At 36.6% G+C, this 22,010-nt stretch overlaps 3 protein-coding genes across 6 annotated transcripts; 2 read left to right on the top strand and 1 right to left on the bottom strand.

The window, feature by feature from the left end:
• Window positions 1-3,753: 3,753 nt before the first annotated feature.
• LOC122344990 (tetratricopeptide repeat protein 16) lies at window positions 3,754-10,406 on the bottom strand. Its single transcript, XM_043238682.1, has 13 exons — window positions 10,262-10,406; window positions 9,960-10,015; window positions 9,792-9,882; window positions 9,567-9,710; window positions 9,286-9,386; window positions 8,243-8,372; window positions 7,942-8,156; window positions 7,180-7,457; window positions 6,845-6,986; window positions 6,583-6,748; window positions 6,070-6,206; window positions 5,781-5,928; window positions 3,754-4,922 (listed from the first exon to the last, which is right to left on the bottom strand). Exons 1-13 carry the CDS (start codon window positions 10,283-10,285, stop codon window positions 4,767-4,769), a joined length of 1,788 nt encoding a protein of 595 aa, XP_043094617.1. The 5' UTR covers window positions 10,286-10,406; the 3' UTR covers window positions 3,754-4,766.
• Window positions 10,407-10,669: 263 nt separating this feature from the next.
• slc2a8 (solute carrier family 2 member 8) lies at window positions 10,670-15,480 on the top strand. 3 transcript variants are annotated; one of them, XM_043240851.1, is made up of 10 exons: window positions 10,670-10,934; window positions 11,164-11,326; window positions 11,494-11,700; window positions 11,832-11,931; window positions 12,460-12,671; window positions 13,345-13,494; window positions 13,581-13,689; window positions 14,072-14,245; window positions 14,910-15,055; window positions 15,135-15,480. In XM_043240851.1, the coding sequence occupies exons 1-10, from the start codon at window positions 10,849-10,851 to the stop codon at window positions 15,279-15,281; spliced, it is 1,494 nt and encodes a 497-aa protein (XP_043096786.1). In that variant the 5' UTR covers window positions 10,670-10,848; the 3' UTR covers window positions 15,282-15,480. The 3 variants fall into 3 exon arrangements, with proteins under 3 accessions (XP_043096786.1, XP_043096788.1, XP_043096787.1); XM_043240853.1 differs by lacking the exon at window positions 12,460-12,671 and having other exon boundaries at window positions 13,466-13,494; XM_043240852.1 differs by lacking the exon at window positions 13,345-13,494.
• Window positions 15,481-17,889: 2,409 nt separating this feature from the next.
• On the top strand, window positions 17,890-21,295 carry lcn15 (lipocalin 15). Of its 2 annotated transcripts, none has more exons than XM_043238134.1 (7): window positions 17,890-18,379; window positions 18,784-18,923; window positions 19,032-19,108; window positions 19,446-19,556; window positions 19,638-19,739; window positions 20,169-20,193; window positions 20,945-21,295. In XM_043238134.1, exons 1-7 carry the CDS (start codon window positions 18,260-18,262, stop codon window positions 21,087-21,089), a joined length of 720 nt encoding a protein of 239 aa, XP_043094069.1. In that variant the 5' UTR covers window positions 17,890-18,259; the 3' UTR covers window positions 21,090-21,295. The 2 variants fall into 2 exon arrangements, with proteins under 2 accessions (XP_043094069.1, XP_043094070.1); XM_043238135.1 differs by having other exon boundaries at window positions 17,893-18,379; window positions 20,788-21,086.
• Window positions 21,296-22,010: the final 715 nt, after the last annotated feature.

Raw genomic sequence — 22,010 nt, 5'->3', positions numbered from 1 at the left:
CAGAATCACTAAAAAGGTACTGAAACATGTGTTTAAAGATGCACGACAAGATAAGGATTGCGACAGTGAAGAATCTCCACTACAAGAAGAGTTCATCTGAAAAGAAAAGAGAAATAACCAAGACTGGATTTGACTCATCAAACCCAGCTGGAAAGTTTATGAGTCACAAAAAAACAGCAGACGCATTATCTATCCAAAATGAATAAACTGTCTTTCAAAGGTTCCTCAGTAGGGACCACTTGTCTATGTCCGTTTAAGAGACTGTAAAAGAGGCCATTTAATTCTTTATATTCGTCTGTTTGTGCCAGACAGGTCAGACATCATCTGGGTACAACTAAACTCTACACTAAACCTATAAAGAAGCAAACAAACGCTTTCAAATATACTGCAGCGGATTGAGGGAGGGCACATTTTTAAGCAAATTGGAGATTTTTAGCAGTCGTTTTTAATGTAAATATATATTTATTTATTACACTGTTTAATTTTATGTATCACATTTTTCATCTTTAAATAAAATAGTTTTTTTCCAGAATTTATTGCAGCATTTATTTTGAACACACTGTGTTTATGTACATTTAAGGAAAATTAACTGTTATATTACGATGTGTAGAAGAAAGAAAAATCTTGTGGCTTTCTTGAAACTTCATTGAATTTCAGACTTCAGTCCATTTAAGTCACTCCATCTGCATGCTCCTAACACTCTCCAAAAATTACAAACACACGCGGCATGTTTTAGACAAAACAGTCTCCCGGCAAACGTGAATGAAATTTTGGTCTGCAAAGACTTTGACTAGAGGCCAGGCCACCAGCTCCTGTGCCCAGAGAAAGGTGTTTTTGTCTGGGGGGGAAGCTGGCAACCCGTGACTCTCCTGGCTGTCTGTCTTAATCTGCCAAAAAGAGTAACCTTACACTTTTATTACACCAGTGTGAAGCACTTTTGGGCGTCTTTATGGCCACTGTCTGTTTAAAACCACTTTGTTAGTGGTCTCCCCACACACACACACAATGTCTGAGGAAACTCCACCAAGCCCCACCACCGTGAGGTTCATTCGAAAGCAAACGTACCTAGACTGCTGGCTGGCAGCATGAAATCCCGTCTGCCACAGCCCTCTTCCACTTCTCAGCCTCTTTTTTGTTTTTGAGGTAATGTATTAGAAACAAGACAATCAACTTCCTTCTACCTCAAACGTTAATGTCAAACTTGGTGCAACTATTAAAAACTAAAATCTTCCTCGACTTGCCAGTGTTTGGACACGAATGAAAAGCTGACGTTAATTATGTGGTAATTCCTGAATGAGCTTCATGCTAAAAATATGGATATATGCACTGATCAAAAATATTCTCTAAATAAAAAAATAATAAATTATAGCGTAACATCGAAACATATTAGATCTCTAAATCACATTGGCCATAATTATTGGCACCGTCCTAGCAGCTCTGAGTTTTCTGAAGAGTTTACCCGATAAGAGATCAGAGCCTATTTCCCGCATCTCTCCAGATCCTTCAGAATACCAGCTCCATGTTGGTGCTTCTCCTCTTTTGTTCACCTCTCTCAGTTTCTACAGGGTTCAGGTCAGAGGACTGGGACAGCCATGGCAAAAGCTTAATTTTCTACTCAGTGACCCATTTTTTTCTGGTTTTGAGGTTTTTATGGATTATTGTCCCAATGGAAGATCCAACCATGGCCCGCTATAAGACTTCTAGCAGAGGCAGTCAGCTTTAGATTTTTTATCTGTTGGTTTTTAAGAGAATCCATGATGCCATGTGTCTAAACAAGATGTCCTCTGGGAGAACAGACCAACAGCATTAGGGTCCAGTATTATTTAACCATTATTTATGGGCATGAGGCACTTTTTATCCCTGTTTGTACTAACCAGAAATCATGACTGTATTAGATGAATATAAAAATGCGCATGAAAAGCCTACAGCCATTTTAGTTTTTTTAGCATGTTCAACCAGAAACACGCCACATGATTTAGTAACAAAGCACATATGCAAGCATGCGAACACGTCCTACTCATCAAGACATCGCAATATGTGATCACCCAATACTGAAAGGTTCAAATGTTTCATTGTTTAGAGAAAGAATGAACCCTACATTAGTAAAGCATTTCATAAAAAAACATCATGAAAATGAGATGTATAGGCTACGCAGGAGACGAGGCCCTCTAGAGGCATGAGGCTCCTCTCACAGTGGCCTAAAGACGAATATGAGCTCATCTGTTTCATGCATACAAAAGATGACAAATAAACAAAGCTGTAACAATCCCAAACTTGTATTGTTGCATGTAAAACTTTTACTGTTCTAAAACATCCACCTGAACTTTTTAAGTCAACCCAAACATCTTAATTAACTGGTTTTAGATATGCTCGATAAGAGTTGAGAATTAGTATCTAGCTTAACCACCTAGGTTCAGTTTGACATGGAATACTAGCATACTGATTATTGCACAATTTATGCCAAACTTTTCGAAAAGCATATTAATTCAACTACTTGTTTAAAAAAAATTTGATTGTGAAACAATATGCATTATGCTTTGATATATATTTCAAAGAGTAATAAGCTATATTGCTGTCTCATAACCTCACTGCATTGTATGTGTAATAGAGCTTGTGTAGTACAGTCAACATCATCTAGTCTAATTTTGTGAAGAAGAAAAAAACCTCTTGGCAGCTCAAACAAATAATAAGTAAGCAGTTAAAGGAATGGTTCAATGGTTTAATCACCATCTGGCTATGATGGATTGTTTTCTTACAGACATGCAGCTTTTTGCTTCACAGTAGTTGTGGGAATCTTCTAATAGATTATTACAATAATTATTAATACTGATGAGATCATAGACAGTGACAGCAGAGACAGTGTGGATTTAGACTAATGCACAGGTCTATTTCGATATATATCAGGTGTTTTATCCTGTTACATGATGCCTTGAAATATCTATTGTTGTTGTTTTTTTAGCAGGGTAAACATAACACCATATCTGCATTTTTGATCTGAGGAATGGCAAACAAGAAGATCTACTCTACACTGCTCAAAACTCACGTTTGAATATATATAGTAGCAGCGTCTTTTAATGAGAAAACGTACTTAAAGGGCATGAGTTAGAAGAACTAAACTGCTCTTGCAGAGCTGGAATTGCTCCACTTTATAGTCTCTGTGCACAGCCGGCAAAAGCTGCTCTGCAGGTTTTAGGAATCAGTTTTCAGTAAATGTGTTAAGCACAGTCTAATATTTGTGTTGAACCAATCTGGAACAGTGTTGTAAATACAACTTGAATACACTGATTTCTAGTTTTGTTCTCTTTTGGAAGCACAAAGAAAGTAGTTTCACTTTCACAACAAACATGTCTCCTGAACACGGCGCCGGCAACAACACTACAGCCAGAATAACAGCTCCGCCTCTTTCTTTGTGTAAACATTTGAGTGGTGTTGTGAAAATAAACCCACACTGTGATGTAGAGAAGTGGGGGTCATGTTTAAACAAGCCATTTTGGTGGGGTGTGGACAATTCATAAAAATTCAAAAAGAATAACTCTTTGGTTTTAAAACTTTAGTCTTTGCACTAACAGCTCGTAACACTCCAAAGAAAAAGGAAAACTTGAAATCGTATCATATGATCCCTTAAATGTTTTGCATAATAATACCACAAGATTTTGTGGGTAACATATGTCCAAAAACACACTCGATCTGACATTTCCAGTTTGGTTTTGAGACTCAAAACTAGTACACTAAACTGAAATGTATAGGCTGAAATACACTACAAGACGTTTGCATATTAATTATTTATTTTGTACTTTTTCCACCCTGATTTACAGTAAAAAGCTGTCAGTATACAAAAACTCCATTAAACAGTTTTAAAAGCTGTGAGCTGGAAAAAAATGACACATATCTAGGACCTTTATACACTTTGTGCCACTGTCAAGACTGTAAGCATATCCATCATTTTCATCTGTGTTAAAATCAATATAAAGCATCTAAAATACTAAGCTCTAATGTGAGTATAATGTTACTTCATCGTCTACAAAGATAAGATGGAAATCAAGTGGAGATTATAAATCACCACACAGCTGAGAGAATGTCCTCTTCACAGTCTACATAACAGTAGACTGGACTAAATGGTCAGTTACAGAAATTAAAGTCTTTATTTCATGTATGTTTTCTTTTTGCACAAGGACAATAAATGTCAGAAAGTGACGTCTGATTGTTCCATTGTTGCAGTGCCCAAAAATCTCGGGCTGTCTCCTCTAGGGGCTGAAAACATGTGTTTCACTATTAGCAAGGGAGTGTAAACGTCTGTGATAAAAGTCTGGGATCAGCTGCCAGTGGTGTTTTTATACTGTTCTCTTTTCTCGCTCACTTTCTCAGCTGTTTCCCCAGCTGCTGAGGACCTCTGAGAAGCAACAGCTGCTATGAACAAAACAACTCTCACAGCACTATAGCAAGGAATTGACTCAATCAAATACAATGCCAAAACAACCCCTAACCTTCAAGGAAATCTAATACATAATTCGTATATTCATCTCATTCCAAATCTGTATTACAAAATGTTTTTATGTTCAGACTCTAACGCTGGGACTCCAGTGTTCTTCAAATAATCTTTTGAAGAAAGAATGGCATACAGGATCAGAGAGGGACTAAAAGATGACTACATTTTTATGTTTGAAATATTCTTTTAAATCGAAATCCCAAAGCATGAGGGGTATTATAGATTAATCCATCACCGGAGTCGCTGAGACTACTATCAATGGTTTCATACCAGTGAGCCTTCAACAATTGAGTCCGAAGCCCCCGAATTTCCTCCACGCATAGGGCCGTTCCTGAGCTCTAGGCTCTTCAGGTACGGTGTGTAGAAGGGCCAGACGGGGCCCGTCATAGTGCAGGGGCTGCCTCTGCTGCAGGGCTCTTTTCACAGCTTGATTCAACTGACATCATAAACAGAAGAGATTAATGTCACAAGTTAAAAGATTTAGCCTTTCTGAGAAAACACACACATTTAACTGGGAATGATATCATAAAAAATGAAAGAATTATAACTGGAGCAAATAATTTGTTCTTTATTCCACATTTTATAGGAGACCTTTTTTGGTTTTTCAGAAAAAAACTGTTTTGAATATAAATAAAATAAGTTTATATGGAATATATTTTTGCCCACTTTTTTAAACCAAATATGACCTTTAATAGTGAATAATTCTGCACATTGTGCAGAATGTACAGCCATTTTAAACTGTGCTAAGATTAAAATACAATTTATGTTTCTGTAGTGATGAATTAGCTCTTTTAAATAATTTCTTTAGGATGAAATAATAGCTTTCTAAGAAGGCTGGAAAAACTGTACTTTGCTATTTCAAACATTCATAATTTGCATTATCATTTTAACTAGCTAAACATTATTTTGGCAAATAAATCTAAAATATATAGTACCGGTTCCAACACTTTCAATGATAATATCTGCAGTGTGGGTGATAGCATTGGAAGCCAGTCTCATTAAAATCATCAGCAGTATTTTCTGTTTCTATTTGGCGTGCTATTTATACACAGAAATCAACTTGGGCATGCATATGATTCGCAAGTATATAATAAGCTGTTTTCGTGTGCATATATGATGTGCAAAATCTTGGTGTACATCATATGTAAACCAAAGTCAATTTCTGCATATAAATACTATGCCAAATAGAAACATATATATGTACTTTTCGTGAGATGGGGTTGTAATGTTGCTCTCTATCACTGTATTGGTTAGTATTTACAACACCAGCAGCAAACTACTGGCACGTGTCTACCTGTTGTTTTCTCTTGACTAGCTTGCATTGCACCTCTCTTTGAGTGACGCATGGCTTCATCATCTGCTCTGATCCATCTTCAGCCTGTAACTTCTGTGAGGATTTTTGTGTCTGACTCTCCTCTTTGACAAGGGCCATCCTGCCAATTCTAGCAGAAGAAAACTAAAAGCTGATTTCTAGCAATATACCTACATTCACACAATCTAGCATAAAATATTCAGAAGATAAGAGAACCCAGGCAGCTCTAAAATCAAACTAAACCACAGTAAGTTTATTCATCAGTACAAACCTTGATGCCTTGGAGATTGCTAGTTTGAAAGCCTGAATCTTTGCCCTCAGCTGGGTTTTGACTGACTGAGCAGTGGCACAGGACATAATATCTGTCAAGGAGCATCCTGGGAGCAGACTCAACAGCAAAGGGACCACCTAAAATGAGATTTAGGAATGATAAACCACATTTACATTTTTCCATCTAAAACGTCTAAATAAAGTTGCTCTTTCTCTTCTTAAAGCTATTATGTTTTGTCCAGTTAAATAGATTTTATTTCTTTGTTTAAAGCCTATTTATCTATTGTTAACCTTATTTCTTACCTATTATTTCTAAATATTCTCCAGATAATGTTTAATCATTTTCTGAATGCAAATAACTTTTTATTAATGTTTCTGTATAAATGGATCTGTACACAATATAACAATTTTTTTTCTTACATTGTAATTATCATATTCAGCAGTTTTAACACATTTTATCTATATTTGATTAAGAACTTTTACCGTAGTTTGGGAATGTGACAGACAGACTAACCTGATCATTGGTGGGCTCCAAGATAAGGACTCTGATGGCATCCATCTTGGCCTCCTCCATTTTGGCCACTTTCCTATAAGCTTTGGCTCGTTTCTCATAGTAATGAACTTCACCAGGGTTGTACCTTATAGCAACAGAAAACTTGTCTGCTGCTTCCTGGTAGTTCCTGCAAAAACAAAAGAATTTTTAAAATAATACAACGGGGCATAAGGTAAAGAAATATGCTTAGAATTTCATACTTAACCACATAGTTTAAACCTACTTGTCTTTATAGCTGTGCAGTCCCAGTGTACTGTGAATAACAGCAAGTCGTAGCCAGATATCTGTGTTTTCAGGGTCCATCTCTTCTGCTTGCTTATAGTCAGCCAGTGCAAAAGTCCACTCACACTGCTTAAAAAAACAATCTGGGGGAAAAAAGACAGATTTTCTCTTTTAATACAAATTCTGCTCAATTTTTTGAGTCATGTGAAACATCCAAGCCATTTAAGAATTTCTAATTCAATAAATTCCTCTCTGATTATATTTTGGAGAAATATCACCATCTTCACATCACTTTCAGCCCAACACCCATTAACCTCTTTATTTCTCGGTCCACACCTCCTCTGTTGATAAACAGCTCGCTTGCGTCTCTCTGTTTCTCTATGGCCTTGTTCAGCAGCATGATGGCTTCACCGTACAGACCCCGGGAGAAGCACTGAATGGCAAAATCATTGTATGTGAGTACGAGCTGGGTCTGAGCGTCTTCCTCTAAATCCTCTGAACTGTCCTGCATGCCTCCTCGAGGAGGATCTTCTTCGACCCCACAGAACTCAACAGCAAGAATCAGGTCCTCAATGGCAGCAGTGAAGTCTTTCAGGCGCCGATACAGAACCCCCCTACGAGCAGATAGGAAATATAGAGACTATATAGAGACTATATAGACAAAATAATATGGAAAGTTACCAACATTGTTCAAAATATCTTCTATTGCGTTCAGCAGATTAAATTAATAAAGGTTTGGAACAAGCTTATGTAAATTACTTTTTGTAATTGCCTGTAATGCACTTTGTGTTATTCAATCAAGATTAATATTATGAATGTACATTCTGATCCAGGCTGGTTTATGCTAATTTAGTGCTGGTATTAAATTTGTTTCTGAACACAGTATGTTTTGTGTACATATATTATGATAGTACCATCATGCAGCGCTTTGAAGAAGCTTATTTTACTTATATAGCTAAAAATATAGAATAGAATAAAATAAACTGTAATTACCCTTACCTTGGAAAATAGTCATATACATAATCAGTGTGTCTACATTTTTGACTGATAAAAGAAAAGCAAAGCAAGCGGTAAATACGCAGCTCTTCTGTCCCTCACCTAAAGAGGTAGTACCGTGCTTTATTGGGGTTATATTCCAGAGCGGTGTTTATTTTCCCCAGTGCATCTGAAAGCTTTCCCTTCAGTGCCTTATCAACAGCTGCCTGATGGGAATCCTCTGCTGTCTCCTCAAGCCTCTTCAGCAGCGCCTGTGCTTCTGGACAGCACGGTTTGAGCCTGAGTGCTGACCTCAAGTCATGATGGCACAACGTCATCTGAGGAGACACCCAGCCCTCTTACCCGTTGATTACAGTCACTCAGAGAGAAATGTTTTTCTGAAGGCTGCGAATGATGCTCTGACCTGGTTGAGCCGGTGGTAAAGCCGAGCTCTCAGGGTGAAGAGGTCTGCTGCCTGACCATCCGTCTCCAGCCAATTATTCACCAAACGAAGACAGTCAGAGTAACGGCCAAGAGCGGACAGACAAGCCAAACTATGAATACATATACAAAAATTATGATCTCATGGTATCCACAGTAGCCCAAAACTTTTTTTGGACAATATTATTTTTGACACTTATGTAACACTTAGAAATGCCTTTATTGCATTGCATGAGATACAAAATATCAAATCAAGTGTCAACAAAACTAAACGACTAACTGCACTTTTCTAATCAATAGCTTTTAACCCTTTTGAGGGTGTGGAGGGTCATCTTTACCCTGTTCAGACTTTTACTGCAACCTGACTTTTCTGCTTTTTGATCATCATTATCCATATACATTTTAATCGTTACCTTGATATGATAATATTTATGATAATGTTTCACGTGGCGCTAATTCAGGATAGTAGTATGTGCTTGGTTGTCCAAATATCTTTTTTGTTCAATTTGAACAGTATGTCTATAGGGTTTTCTGTTTGTTTGTTTGTTTGTTTGTTTGTTTGTTTGTTCGTTTTTTGATTTTCTTCAATAATGTAGTTCTTTAATTAAAAAAATATATTATTTAATCTTTTTTCATGAAAAATAAGTGATATGAAAAGGTGATACTGAGCTATATTTTGGCCTTTTTTTTGTATTATTAATGCTACTTTAAATATACACATATTTTCAAATGTGGCATGATTGTCCAAATCCATTTTGATTTACCTTTTATTCAGTAATAACTTAGGACTCATATAAATAATTTGTTGCATTTAGTTAAATCCTGCACAAACACACAATGGAAAAAAGCAACAGCGCTCAATAACGTGAAGAACAGTGTGTGATGATTGTTAGGGGAAGAGAGAGCATGTAGCGCCATCTAGTGGTATTTTATGCATGATGTTAACATTATGTTAGTTAAGGTAATAGTTCAGAGACATGTAGACTTCATATATCTTTGAAGGGCACTTAAATATCTAGAACTGACCTTCTCATGTGATATGGTCGGAAGGTTGGTTTGAGTTCTGCAGCTTTTGTGAAAGACTCCAGAGCCTCCAGAAACTTGCCTAAATCAAAACAACACTGGCCCTATGAAGTTAGAACATACACAGATGTATGGCCATTAATTAATAGCATCAGAGGACTATATGTGATACATTCATGCACGTTTTATTGCAGGGAAAATTGCGCTTTCGAACTACACAATATTGTGATATTTAAAGCTCATAATTTGATTTCTGTCATCTGTGAATGAATGACTCGGTGTACCTGCAGGTAGTAGATGAAGGCGAGCTTTTGAGGGTAGGCCACAGTTTGGGGATCCAGACTGCAGGCGTGTTTATATTCTAGCGCTGCAGACTGAAAGTCACACAGCTGAAGATATGCTTCAGCTCGCTGGACATAAAACTCAGTCTGCAGGGGAGAATATAAAATATCGTTAAGCCAAATGACTGTGGAGTATATATACAATCCATATTTTGGCCTGGCCTCTACCTGATATGGCAGGAGTAGAATGGCCTTTGAGAAACAGGACACAGCCTTGTCAAAGTGAGACTGCGACATGGCTCCAAGCCCTTCTTCATAACTAGACATGTGTGCACATGTGTGAATATGACTCTCAGGTAGACGGCTGTATTGTTTATACACATCTTGTTCACTTACTGTTTCTCGGCCTTCTCTTTCATTATTCGCTCACCATACATATCCGGTTTCTTTTTCTGGAAAATGAGAAATACTGATTTTTGTATGAATGAATAAATATACGTTATTAATTAATAAACGTTATTTAAATGCTTATTATTTCCTAGTTCTGATTGCTCGAATGACACGGGCATTCTTCCTTCTTAGAACACATTAATATGTTCAGCTGCATGAAGATGTACTACACTATTTCAAATGATCCATGTATGACTCTTTCTCTCTCGCACACAGCAAGAAATGTTGCACGCATGTAAAATACAAACCTCGGCACAGCCAACGGGATTCATGTTGACGACCGAGATGCATAAGTAAAAGTTTAAGCACTTGAAAGCAAATTTTAAACTTCCAGAGTCCTCGTGTTTGTTTTTCAGGACCAAAACAAATCAACAAATAGTGCAGAACTCGAAACTAGCACTTTTGGAAACATTTAGTAACTATGGCAACAGCTACGTGGCAAAAGAAGAGTAAGGGCTGCATGTGTGATTTTTAATTTAAAAAAAATATTATTTTTAGTGCAAAGTGACAATTTTATTAAATATGTATTTTAAAACAAACTGTTATATAAAACGTTCCAAAAAAGCCAATAAATATTTTATGCGTTTTCTCGTACGCAAACACAAACGAGTAATAACTGACTTTTATTTTGAAATCGCAGCGTTTTGTCAGCAAGTGTCAGCTGATAGCGCGACACCGGTGAAGGGATGCTGAAAAACAAAGCTTGTGATACTTCGCTGGCTGAACTTGTGTATGTTTTGTCAGTTGTAATGTATGGCATAACAACACAGCTTGTCGGTGGCGATTATCTATGAAGCGCTTGATTATTTAATCATCGTTTGCGAGAGGAGACGCTATGGACGTTTATGAGGAGACCAGACCACTTTTGGTCAACGATGAGCAGACAGACGAGGACAGATCAGAGCAGGAGTCCTATCTGGAGTAAGCGTGAATTTGTGGTCACTTTTATGCATGAATTAATGGTATATAAACGTTTCAAAGAACGTTGGCGCTGAAAATGTCAACGAAGAATAATTACATATTATCAGCGAAACGAGTTGAAAATGACTTTACATACAGTGTCCCTTTATTCACAGAAAACTTGTTTAACTAGAATGATCACCGTATCCTTAGCTAATTTGTCTGTAACGAACTTACTTTTGCTTGACAGTAAAGTTAAGAATGGAAAGCTGTATATCGCCACATTCGCAGCAGTTCTGGGACCCCTGAGTTTTGGATTCGTCCTGGGTTACAGCTCTCCTGCAATACCTGAACTCCGCAAAATACAAGACCCAGGCCTGCAGCTCAGCGCGGATGAAGCTTCCTGGTTTGGGGTACGTACAATAAATGCATTTTCAGTTCCCCAGAACTCACGCATTAGTGTCTGAGTAGGGGACGGGTTTATTTAAATGCCAAAATCCAAATGTAGTTGTCCCTGTATAAAACGTCTAGCGAAGATGCTCATGTCAAAGTTACAACGTTGTGGTTTTTTTCTTTATAGTCAGTGGTGACCATTGGGGCCGCTCTGGGGGGTCTCTTTGGAGGATGGATTGTCGAGAGGATTGGACGAAAATTGAGCCTTATGTTTTGTGCGTTACCCTTCATCTGTGGGTTTACCATCATTATTGCTGCTCAGAACCACTGGATGTTATACGGGGGCAGGGTCCTCACTGGTCTAGCCAGTGGAGTGACTTCTCTTGTTGTACCTGTGAGTATCATTCATTGTATAAATCCCATTAATCGAATTGAAATGATCTCAGCTAGCTTTAGAACCAAATTTTGGAAATTTGATTGTATAGAGCATTATCCGTAACATTTTTTTGTCTTTTTTTCCTTCAGCTTTATATCTCTGAAACGGCTCATGAGCGTGTCAGGGGAGCAATGGGCTCGTCCGTGCAACTTATGGTTGTGATAGGCATTATGGGAGCCTATATAACAGGTATTAACCCTCTTGTGACTGAATTGTGACATTCTAGTTATGACACACGAGCGCTTTTGAGAGTAAATAGACCCGTTCTGCTCTCGGTTGGTTATATGAGATTATCGTTAATGTTTAAGCGGAGGATCACATTTCAAACTTCTTCAATTGCAGGGAGATCTTACACTCATACTGTCTCTTTTCCAATGCATCTCTGCGCTCCAGTCATTTATTTGTTCTTTGAAATCAGCTCAGATTTGTGTGAATGCCTTCCTAATTTGTGCTGGCGATCCTTGTGAAAGACTTTCAGTATTGCATTATTGGATAGGTCAAGTTAGCTCAGGAATGCCCCTCTTAAAGCCACACAGAGCCGGCATTGTGCATGGCTCTGTCTAAGCTGTCTTTGCATGAAGAGTATGAAATCCTGACCCATTCTGTGTGATCAGTAGTAGTATACTGTATACCTTAAAAGTTATTCTAGCACCATGAGGGTAAATAAATGACAGAATTCCCTTTAGGGTAAACTAACTTTTAATAATGCTTTTTTAGGTTTGTTCTTGGACTGGCGATGGTTAGCAATCGCATCCTCTATCCCTCCCACATTAATGCTGGTGTTTATGTGCTTCATGCCGGAGACACCACGATTCCTGCTCTCCCAAGGGAAGAGGAGGGAGGCAGAAGAGGCCCTGCACTTCCTCAGGGGTCCTGATGCCCCGGCGGAGTGGGAGTGTGCTAGAATAGAAGAGGCCTACAAAAATGAAGTTAGACATCACATATTTCTCATTTCAAGGTTGAAGTAATGTGAAATTTCTAATATAACATTTTTAAACCAAATATTCAATAATGAAACAATAAACAATAATAGTTCTGTCATCATTTACTCAGCTTCATGTCATTACAGATACGCAATTATAATTGATATATAAATATTATAAATATGATTTTAATTATTTTTAAAACAAATGAAATTATTTATAATGATGATTTATGTGTGTGTGTGTGTGTGTGTGTGTGTGTGTGTGTATATATATATATATATATATATATATATATATATATATATATATATATATATATATATATATAGTATTCATAATATGAAGACTTCAATTACATTGCTCAGTTCATATGGATTTCTTTTATAATGTTTTTATTAACTTTTTGACATTTCAAAAAATATCTTTTTGTTTCGTAGAGGAGCGAAAGTCTTAGAACAGCATGAGAGTGAGTGAAAGATGGCAGAATTCAGATATCTCAAATTTTAGCCAACAGGAACTGATTAAATGATTAAACATGGGTTACCAACCAGAGTTTCACTTAAGTTTTCCTCACTTTTCATAAGCTGTTTTTTAATTTATAATATAAAAAATATTTAAAACAAGCTTGTGTACAACTGTATACAAGTCACTAAGGGTGACATTTGATTGATTATAGGAGCAAAGCTTTAGTCTGGCGGATCTAAGGGACCCTGGGGTCTTCAAGCCTTTAGGCATAGGCGTTATGATGATGCTTCTCCAGCAATTAACTGGTATTAATGCCATCATGTTTTACGCAGAGACGATCTTCGAGCAGGCCCATTTCAAAGTGAGTTTTGTTGACAAAGTTTATTCATTCGTCCAGCTTTATTTATGCTAATTGCACATTGTACTGTTCTTTATTTTCCACCACAGAACAGCGATCAGGCCACTATTATCGTTGCAGCCACACAGGTGGTCTTCACTGCTATTGCTGCTGCTATCATGGATAAGGCTGGGAGGAAAGTTCTCCTCATCTTGTCTGGTAGCAACATCATTAATAAATTGATGAATTTGCACAGTAACACTTAGCTTTTTTTGTATAATGCATTGTGAAAGGTTTTCTGTTATGCGTTATTTATGCCTTGTAATACACATTATAATGCATTGTACAATCATATAATTGTACATAATAAATATAACCACAGTTAATACATTGGAACACTTATTAATTCAATATCACACTACGCATTTTAAATTTGGTTATAATTATGACAAGATATCACATTCTGGATAATTTCAGCAAATTATACCCTTTAATAATCTTTTATAATGCATTGTGCCATTTGCACTACTGTTTTTGGAAAAGTATAAAAAAAAAAAAAAAAAGACTAAAAATGTCCTTAATTTTGTGTCCCCCTCACAAGGTGTCACCATGTGTGTTAGTGAAGCAGTGTTTGGAGTATATTTCCACTTGACTGTGAAGCATAATAACTCGTCTCTCACGAGTGTACTAGCAGACGCCCAGGGATCTCTGGCAGAGCAGCCTCCTATAGACCTGGCCTGGCTGGCTGTGGGAAGCATGGGCCTTTTCATTGCAGGTTAGACAAATGTATTTCACTGAAACTTAGTATTTAGCAACTGTATTAACTGTACTGGATTTCCTGATGAACTGTGCGTGGTCAAGATGCATTTAATTATATATCGGCCCATACCATACAGATTGTTTAAATGCAGCTTCGTATTAATAAACGGGGCAATAGGGGTTAATTTAAAATTCGCCAATTGTGAAGCGACTTCAGTTTCAGTAAAGCAGCTCTACAGAAGGCAATGGTATCATTATTCGACTCAGTTCAGTTAAGGGTTGCTTCTGTTCACTTCGATAACTGTTAATATTGCATTTTGTCCAACTCAATTTAGATCAAATAAAAAACTATAAAGATAAAACGTTCAGCTTATTGTAGCCTAGGACCACGTATATGGTAATAGTTTAATTATCTTATATGGTGGCTGCCATATTTATATATGCTTATTCGTGCAGAAGCTGCAACATATCTTTTATACGTTCCCCGTGTGCAATTTCTTGGCAGTAGCTAGCCGATACTTGCTCTGCAGCAATAGCAGCAGCACATTTCACAGATTTGTTCCACCAAGACCAATCGTTCTCATATTGATTAACACGCTAAAACCATTCCAAGAGTTGTCATTTAGATATTAAAGGGTCAGTAAATTGACTACAGGCTATCGTAAATATGTGTTAATCAGGTTTTGCTCTTGGTTGGGGTCCTACTCCTTGGCTGGTGATGTCTGAGATTTTTCCTACCCGAGTGAGAGGATTGGGCAGTGCTCTGTGTGTGCTTGCAAACTGGACCTGTGCCTTCTGTGTCACCAAGACCTTCCAGAACCTCATGGTGAGCTGACAGCCACGTGTTTTCCCAAGAAACCTTTAACAAAAAGGTCTAATGCAAGATCAATAATGTTTCCTTTTAGGATGCTATAACCAGCGCTGGGACGTTCTGGATGTTCTCTGGACTCTGTGCCCTCAGTGTCATCTTTACTGCTGTGTTCGTCCCCGAGACCAAAGGCAAAACTCTGGAGGAGATTCAAGCCCGTTTTAAAGGGACTTACCGGCGCTAGACAAGTTTCTTTCCTTAGTGACAATACCAACATTTTACACAAATGAACTAGTTGCACTGATAATCTTCAAAATAATGTAAACGTTCTCAGCTGAAATATGGATTTGATACTTTCTTAATGTGAATTAGCACAAATAGTGGCTGATGTGACACGGTTTCAAGCAGACTTTTTAATAGACTTGTTTTGTACTGTTACTGTTGCTGTTAAAAATAAGACACAATGTAAAGGAATTTGTACTTGTTTGTGGGTCATTGTGGGCCTTTAAAAAAAGGTCTGAATATAATGTGCATTAACACCTATTCCTTTGACACAAGCAGAGTTTATATAAGATTCTTTAGTTTGCAGTTTCTCAGCAATTTCCTCTACATTACAGTAGCTTGGGATACATTTTAATTAGAATCATAAAACCTCAATCAAATGAGCTGGTACTGTTTCAAGTGTAAAATAAGCTGTTAAATGCAATCAACTGCGATGTTGACTGCATACTTCTTTCTGACCTCGCCTCTTATAACGTACTACTTTTTTGTGTTCGACAAAGAAGCCGAACCAAATACGATATTAATACCAATTCATTTTAAATGCATTGTTACTAAAGAACTCGGTTTGCTTCTTTTTGAAAGTGAGCTAAATTAAACTGAAGTCAAAGTATTGTTATATCACGCATTGTTCTGTAATCATGACAGGAATGATGAATTATGTGCCAAATGAAGTGATATGCCAAACACAATTCATTATTAAGATTAATTTTGTACAACTGTATTTCTAATATGCTGATGAATCCAGATAAAATGCCAACATACGATTTAATGGTTTATCCATTTTGACAATAGGTGATAGAGCCAAAACAGTTTCTATTAGCATTTTGTTTTCTTTATTTTGTTTAATGGTTAATAAAAAAACAATATCGCAAAGGTTTGCAGAGATCCATTTTTGCATCATGCCATCGATACGCAAAAAATGCACATCCTGGTTCAACGTGTTCTTAATATTTTTTTAACCCTGGAACAACATTTTAATACAAAAATTTAGTCTTGACCATATCTCTACACCTAAACCTAATCTTACCCATGAGCATTGCCTAAAATCAGATTTAATGATAGATGAATGACACTGGTGTACAAGAACCAAACACTATAAAATGTTTCTTTAAATCTGACTGGCTAATCACAATGTTGTTCCAGGATCAACAAACATGTTGACCTAGAAACACACTGAACTCAGCAAAATCAGCTCCTGCTTAGAAGGTGTTGTACGTAGCATTGAACTGAGCATTGCAGTCCACATTCAAAATATTGAAAAGGGTTTTTTCACCCGGCCCCTTCACAGATCAAAACAAACACAGACATTCCGTTCCAGAATGCACATTTTCAAAGGAGAATAATTGACTGTAGCATTGTTTTTCAGATAAACAAGCATGTTTCTTAAATATCTGCAAACATGGTTTTTTATGCTTTATTAGAGTCAAATATATTTACAGCACCTTTAAAAATGAAATCAAAACAGCAGACAGGAAGGTCAAGCAACTATGGCTAAATTAGTTTATGTTCTTGGCCTGACCTAAGGAATATATTGAGACCAGTTTATTTACCATAAGCTAATTTAATCAAAAGTTACTAGCGTTTTTATAAAAAATTTTTTTACATTTCATTATAACTTCGTCTACAAGGTGGCACTGTTCCAAAACGCTGAGAATTCCATCATGTCATGGTGCAAGTTTTATAACAACACGCCAGTGCACTTCTTAGAATTCTTGAATTGATGACAAAATTCTAAATACCCAACTTCCAAAATGACTGACACGGGAAAAATTCATTAGAGTGTCACACCATATCTAATTATACAAGCCTTGCGATTTTTGTCCAAAGTGACACACAACAAATTGAACACTAGTGCATTGCAGAGATATTGCTCTAATCCCATTTTTAGCGTCCTCTTTGTCAAAGTCGTTCACATGTTAATTAAGGATGGTTTGATTCCATAACTTTGCCAACATCAAGTAGCTTCGTAAAAATTACGGTTGAACCACTGATGTCACAAGGACCGTTTTTACAATATCCTTACTGCATTTCTCTGCGCTGACAGTGGTAAATAATTATAAATAAAAGTAAAGGCGAGTGATTCATAATGGATTTTACATTTTTGGGTGAACTATCCCTTTAATGTTGAGACTGTCCTTTATCTGGGTCAAATTAAATAACTTTTCTGCAAGTGGTTCTATGGGCTATCCATAGCAGAAGAATAAGGGTCGCTGAGCTTTGGGCATCCTGAGTTCGAGTCCTAGCTCTTAGACCTTTCCCAACCCCATCCCCCTATTTCTCTCTCTCCCACTTCTCTTCTCTTTCCATCCTATCAAATTAAAAGCTAAAAAATAATAGTTGCATATTGCGCTATAAGCACTAGCGATGGCACAACAGTAAGTGACCAATCAGAGGTAGTCCTCTTATGATCTTTGTTGAAGTTACCTTAAGTGTAAACTAGAGTAGTAGTGATTTTTGTGGAGAACGGTGTCGTAACGTTTGTGTTGGGCCAGTTTAAGTCAAAGTCCAGGGTCATGTTATCCTCACAGCCTGTAGAGGAACATTTCACACAGAGCTGTTCAAAGAATGCTTTAAAAGGCATAATCTGGAAAGTGTCACATGTGCAATGCCTTTAACTGTCTGTTTTCGTCTGTAATTGAGCACCAGTGGAATGTCTGACAAATGTGTCCGTGATCAGATTCATTGTGGATTATACCTTGAGGAATATATTTCATCAATCTTTGTATTTTCAAGTCAGCTTCTCTTGTATAGGAAAATGTTACTGTTTTTACTGTATTGCTGGTCTGTGGTTAACTGACAGTACACATGCATTGTGTGTTAGGGGCCGGGCTCCTGTGCTCCACAAACATTCCCTTGCGGTTGGCAAATAAAAACCCAGCAGTTTCCCCATTTCTTCGCTGATATGCCATCAGTTTTGTGTTCCTCGCTTTTCCACACAGCATGAGAAGAACTTTCAGCATGACTCTGGCAGTAGTGCTTTTGCTTTGTACGTTTTTGGGGACGCACGCTTTCGACACACAGCTTGCCGTTGAACCTCAGCCCAACTTCGATGTGGAGAAAGTGAGTATGAGTTTTCGGACGTTTGGGTTGTGCTTTAATAGATTTTGGGGATGAATGTTTTTGATTTAACAGTAGAAGCTTTTCAAGGGAGGCTGTGTGTTTATATAGCATTTGTTCAAAAGTTAAAATTCAAAAACAAACAGTGAAGAGGCAGTGTCACATCACCATAGTTTACATAAAAAAAAATAATACAGACAAATACAACTTTTGGTTTTAACGGTTTGAATCATTTTTAGTTGTTAGTTCATGGCTAACGTATGTGGTTAGCATTAAAATAAATGTAGAATCTTTTTCAAACCACTGTATTGTTTCAGTAGCAGTATTCAGTGAAACATCTGGCACTTGGAACCCTTTGGGGCCTTGAGTAAACTGCTGCTAACTATCTTTACGACATTTACTATCAGTTCGCAGGTGAATGGTACCGGCTGGGACTTGCAGATGAGTCACAGTTTTTTGCGATGTTCAAAAGCCATCTGAAGCTTTCTAAAGGCCTTCTGGAACCAGACGCCAAAGGAAATGTGAATCTGACCATGTGGAGTATAAGGTGCAGAAATGAGAATCTGTCCATGTGAAGTATAAGGTGCAGAAAAAATACACTTAACCAAAATATTTCAGCTCTGTGCTAACAGTCTGTATATATTTGAAATGACAGACCGTATGGATGCTCCATCAGTGTTTATTCATATGAGAAGACAGATGTTCCTGGAGAATTTACTTACTTCAGCAAAAGTAAGGTCTCATTTCCTCTTTCTAACATATTTGTGACCGTTTCTTATCTAATGTTGTCTTTAGTCACACTGTGTAAAATGTGAGATTTAGCAAATGTCAAAAACTTTCAAATACATTAAAATCCATTGAAGTCTTTCATCATACCTACAAGAAATAAGACATTATTCTCAGTTATCATGTGCAGAATCTTAAGTAGAATGTAAACTGTATTCACTTAAACTGATAAGCTATTATTATTACCTTAAACTACCTGATCTCATATAGGATATTGCCTGTATATCTTATACTTTCTTTACTACTTATTTAAACTAATAACATGACCTTTTATCATTTTAAGGGCACAAGATAACAAAAGACATCACAATAGTGGAGACCAATTACACTGATTATAGTTTGGTCCTTAAATACAAGAACATGCACAAAGAATACACTCAACTAGCTCTTTACGGTAAGTCTGTGCTGATACATTATATCACTCGCGTTTGACTTATTAATGAAGCATACTTATTAATCAGAAACATTCTCCTAGGACGGTCACCCACACAAAGGCCGGACCTAATAGAAAAGTTCAGATCTTTTGCTTTATCTCTGGGCTTTTCCGACGAAGCCATTGTCATTCCAGCAGATGTTGGTGAGTTTTTATATGATATAAAGAACAAAAACCGTTTATGTCAGACTGCCAAGCTGCAAAAGAGCAGGAACTAACTGCACTAAGGCTAATGTTTAATGTTTATGTGACCTTAAATAGGGCCTCTGAGGTTTGCTGAATAAACAAAACCCCAGAGCGCATGACTCTTAAAGCAATAGCGTACCCAAAACGCAAACTTCTGATATTTGCTCACCCTCAGGCCATTGTAGATGAGTCTCTTTATTTGAAAACAGCTGATAAAACTTTTACAGTACTCCACACAGCTTAAGTGCATTAATTAACATCTTGCGAAGTGTAAACTATTCATTTAATATAGATCATTTGTTTAGTTATTTTACATTGTTATGTTGTACAACTGCATATAAATGCACCGATTTTTCATGCATTTCTTTATTTTCATGTTGTTTTTAGATCCCTGCCCTATCCTAGAACCAAGGTATGAATTTATCACTTCATATTAAATATGAGAGACTGGGGTTAGTTGTCGGTATTACAATAATTTAACCTTTCTACCATCATTACTAAGAATACAGGTTATTATAGGTGAAGCATGTTAGAGGGTAAGTAACCTGTGTAATTAAAGACAGACTTTATAGTGTATCTAACGTTACATCCTTTGGCCAGTAGGGCCAATCAGTATCAGTGAGTAAAATACCGAATCATTCAGTAAAGAAACCTTTCTAAACACGCTTGGAGACACCATAGATGATCCTGCTGTTGATTTGTTTGGAAGCTGGAACTCTTCTCGTTGGCTGGCTAAAAAAAAAAAAAATGAACATAAAAATACAGTAAAACTAATAGGCCTATCACACTCACAATCACAGAACACCGTGCTTTGAACCGACATAAAAAAAGAAATGTAAAAAATATGCTTTTAGACATAAAATCACTATTGAGATTACTGCCAACTAGCTCCAGTCTCTACATTGCTACAATACATGGGTCTGTGTGACATTGTTGTCGTAAAGACCAGAAAAAGCCTCATTTTATCCAATCTAAAGTATATACACCACTGTTCACTCACCTGCAGGAATACAGCAGAATTCAGAGAGGAGAAAGCTTCACAATCTCCTAATCAATCAGTCTTTGGCACTGAGAATCTGTCCAAAGTGTGATTGGACAGGATGTTTTTGTTCGGTAACTCACTTTAACTTTATAACTAACTGTATACTTTCACCATCTTTCAGCCAGCCATGGATTCAGACCTTGGGTTACATATATTCTTTTTTTTTACACATTTGGGGGACAGTGTCTGTTTTAACGCAAACAATCGTTGGAGAAATGCAGCACTATAACGTCGTCAATGTAACGCGGTTTGTACTACGTTCGTAACGCCAGCAGGTGGCGCAGTTGTAACGGGACGCAATCAGCCAGGGTCCCGCCTGAAACAGTGTATCACATGTATTACCGTGATTGCTTGATTGCAGAACAGCTGTGTCAAATCTTTGTGATCATTTTACAACTGTATTTTGAGTAAATGAGTAAGGAAAGGTTGTTTTGTTGTTGTTTTCAATTAAACAATACATTTTATGCCATTATTTCATATGTTGCACTGTAATTCAAAGGGTTATATTGTATCTAACGCTCAACAAGGCTGCATTTATTTGATTAAAAAAAAATTTTGATGAAAGTTTGATTTAAAAAAATTACAATTTTAAATTACATTTAAATTATATAAAATATATTATAATTTAAAATGACTTTTTCTAGTTTAATATATTTTAAAATGTCATTTTATCCTGTGATTTCAAACCTGAATTTTTAGCATTATTACTCACTTTAATCCCTGATCCTTTGTAAGTCATTGTAATATTCTAATTTGTTACTCAAAAACATTATTATTATTATTATTATTATTATTATTATTATTATTATTATTATTATTATTATTATTATTATTATTATTGAAAACAGCCAGCTATTTTTTAATTAATAGAAAGTTTAGAAGAACAGCATTTATCTGTAATAGAATAGTTTCTTTCAAAACATTATAAATGCCTTTACTGTTACTTTTGATATATGTTTCACTAAAATGCATAAAAGAATAAAGTAATCATGCATTTGAATCATAAATTTTGTTAGAATTTAAAGTGCAAATATATTTTAAAAAGCCAAATGGGCAAAAACGTGGTTTGAAGGAGGCTGGTAAAGGATATAAAAGGGCAATTATTCAGTATTTTGGAGTTGCACTGTGGTCTTTAAATCAAAGTCAGTTTCGTAATGAATTCTTGTTCTGTGTAAATCATGGTTAAA

Source organism: Puntigrus tetrazona, chromosome 5, assembly GCF_018831695.1.
Source record: "Puntigrus tetrazona isolate hp1 chromosome 5, ASM1883169v1, whole genome shotgun sequence".
NCBI classification, from domain to species: domain Eukaryota; kingdom Metazoa; phylum Chordata; class Actinopteri; order Cypriniformes; family Cyprinidae; genus Puntigrus; species Puntigrus tetrazona.
This window is presented reverse-complemented; position numbering and strand designations above follow the sequence as displayed.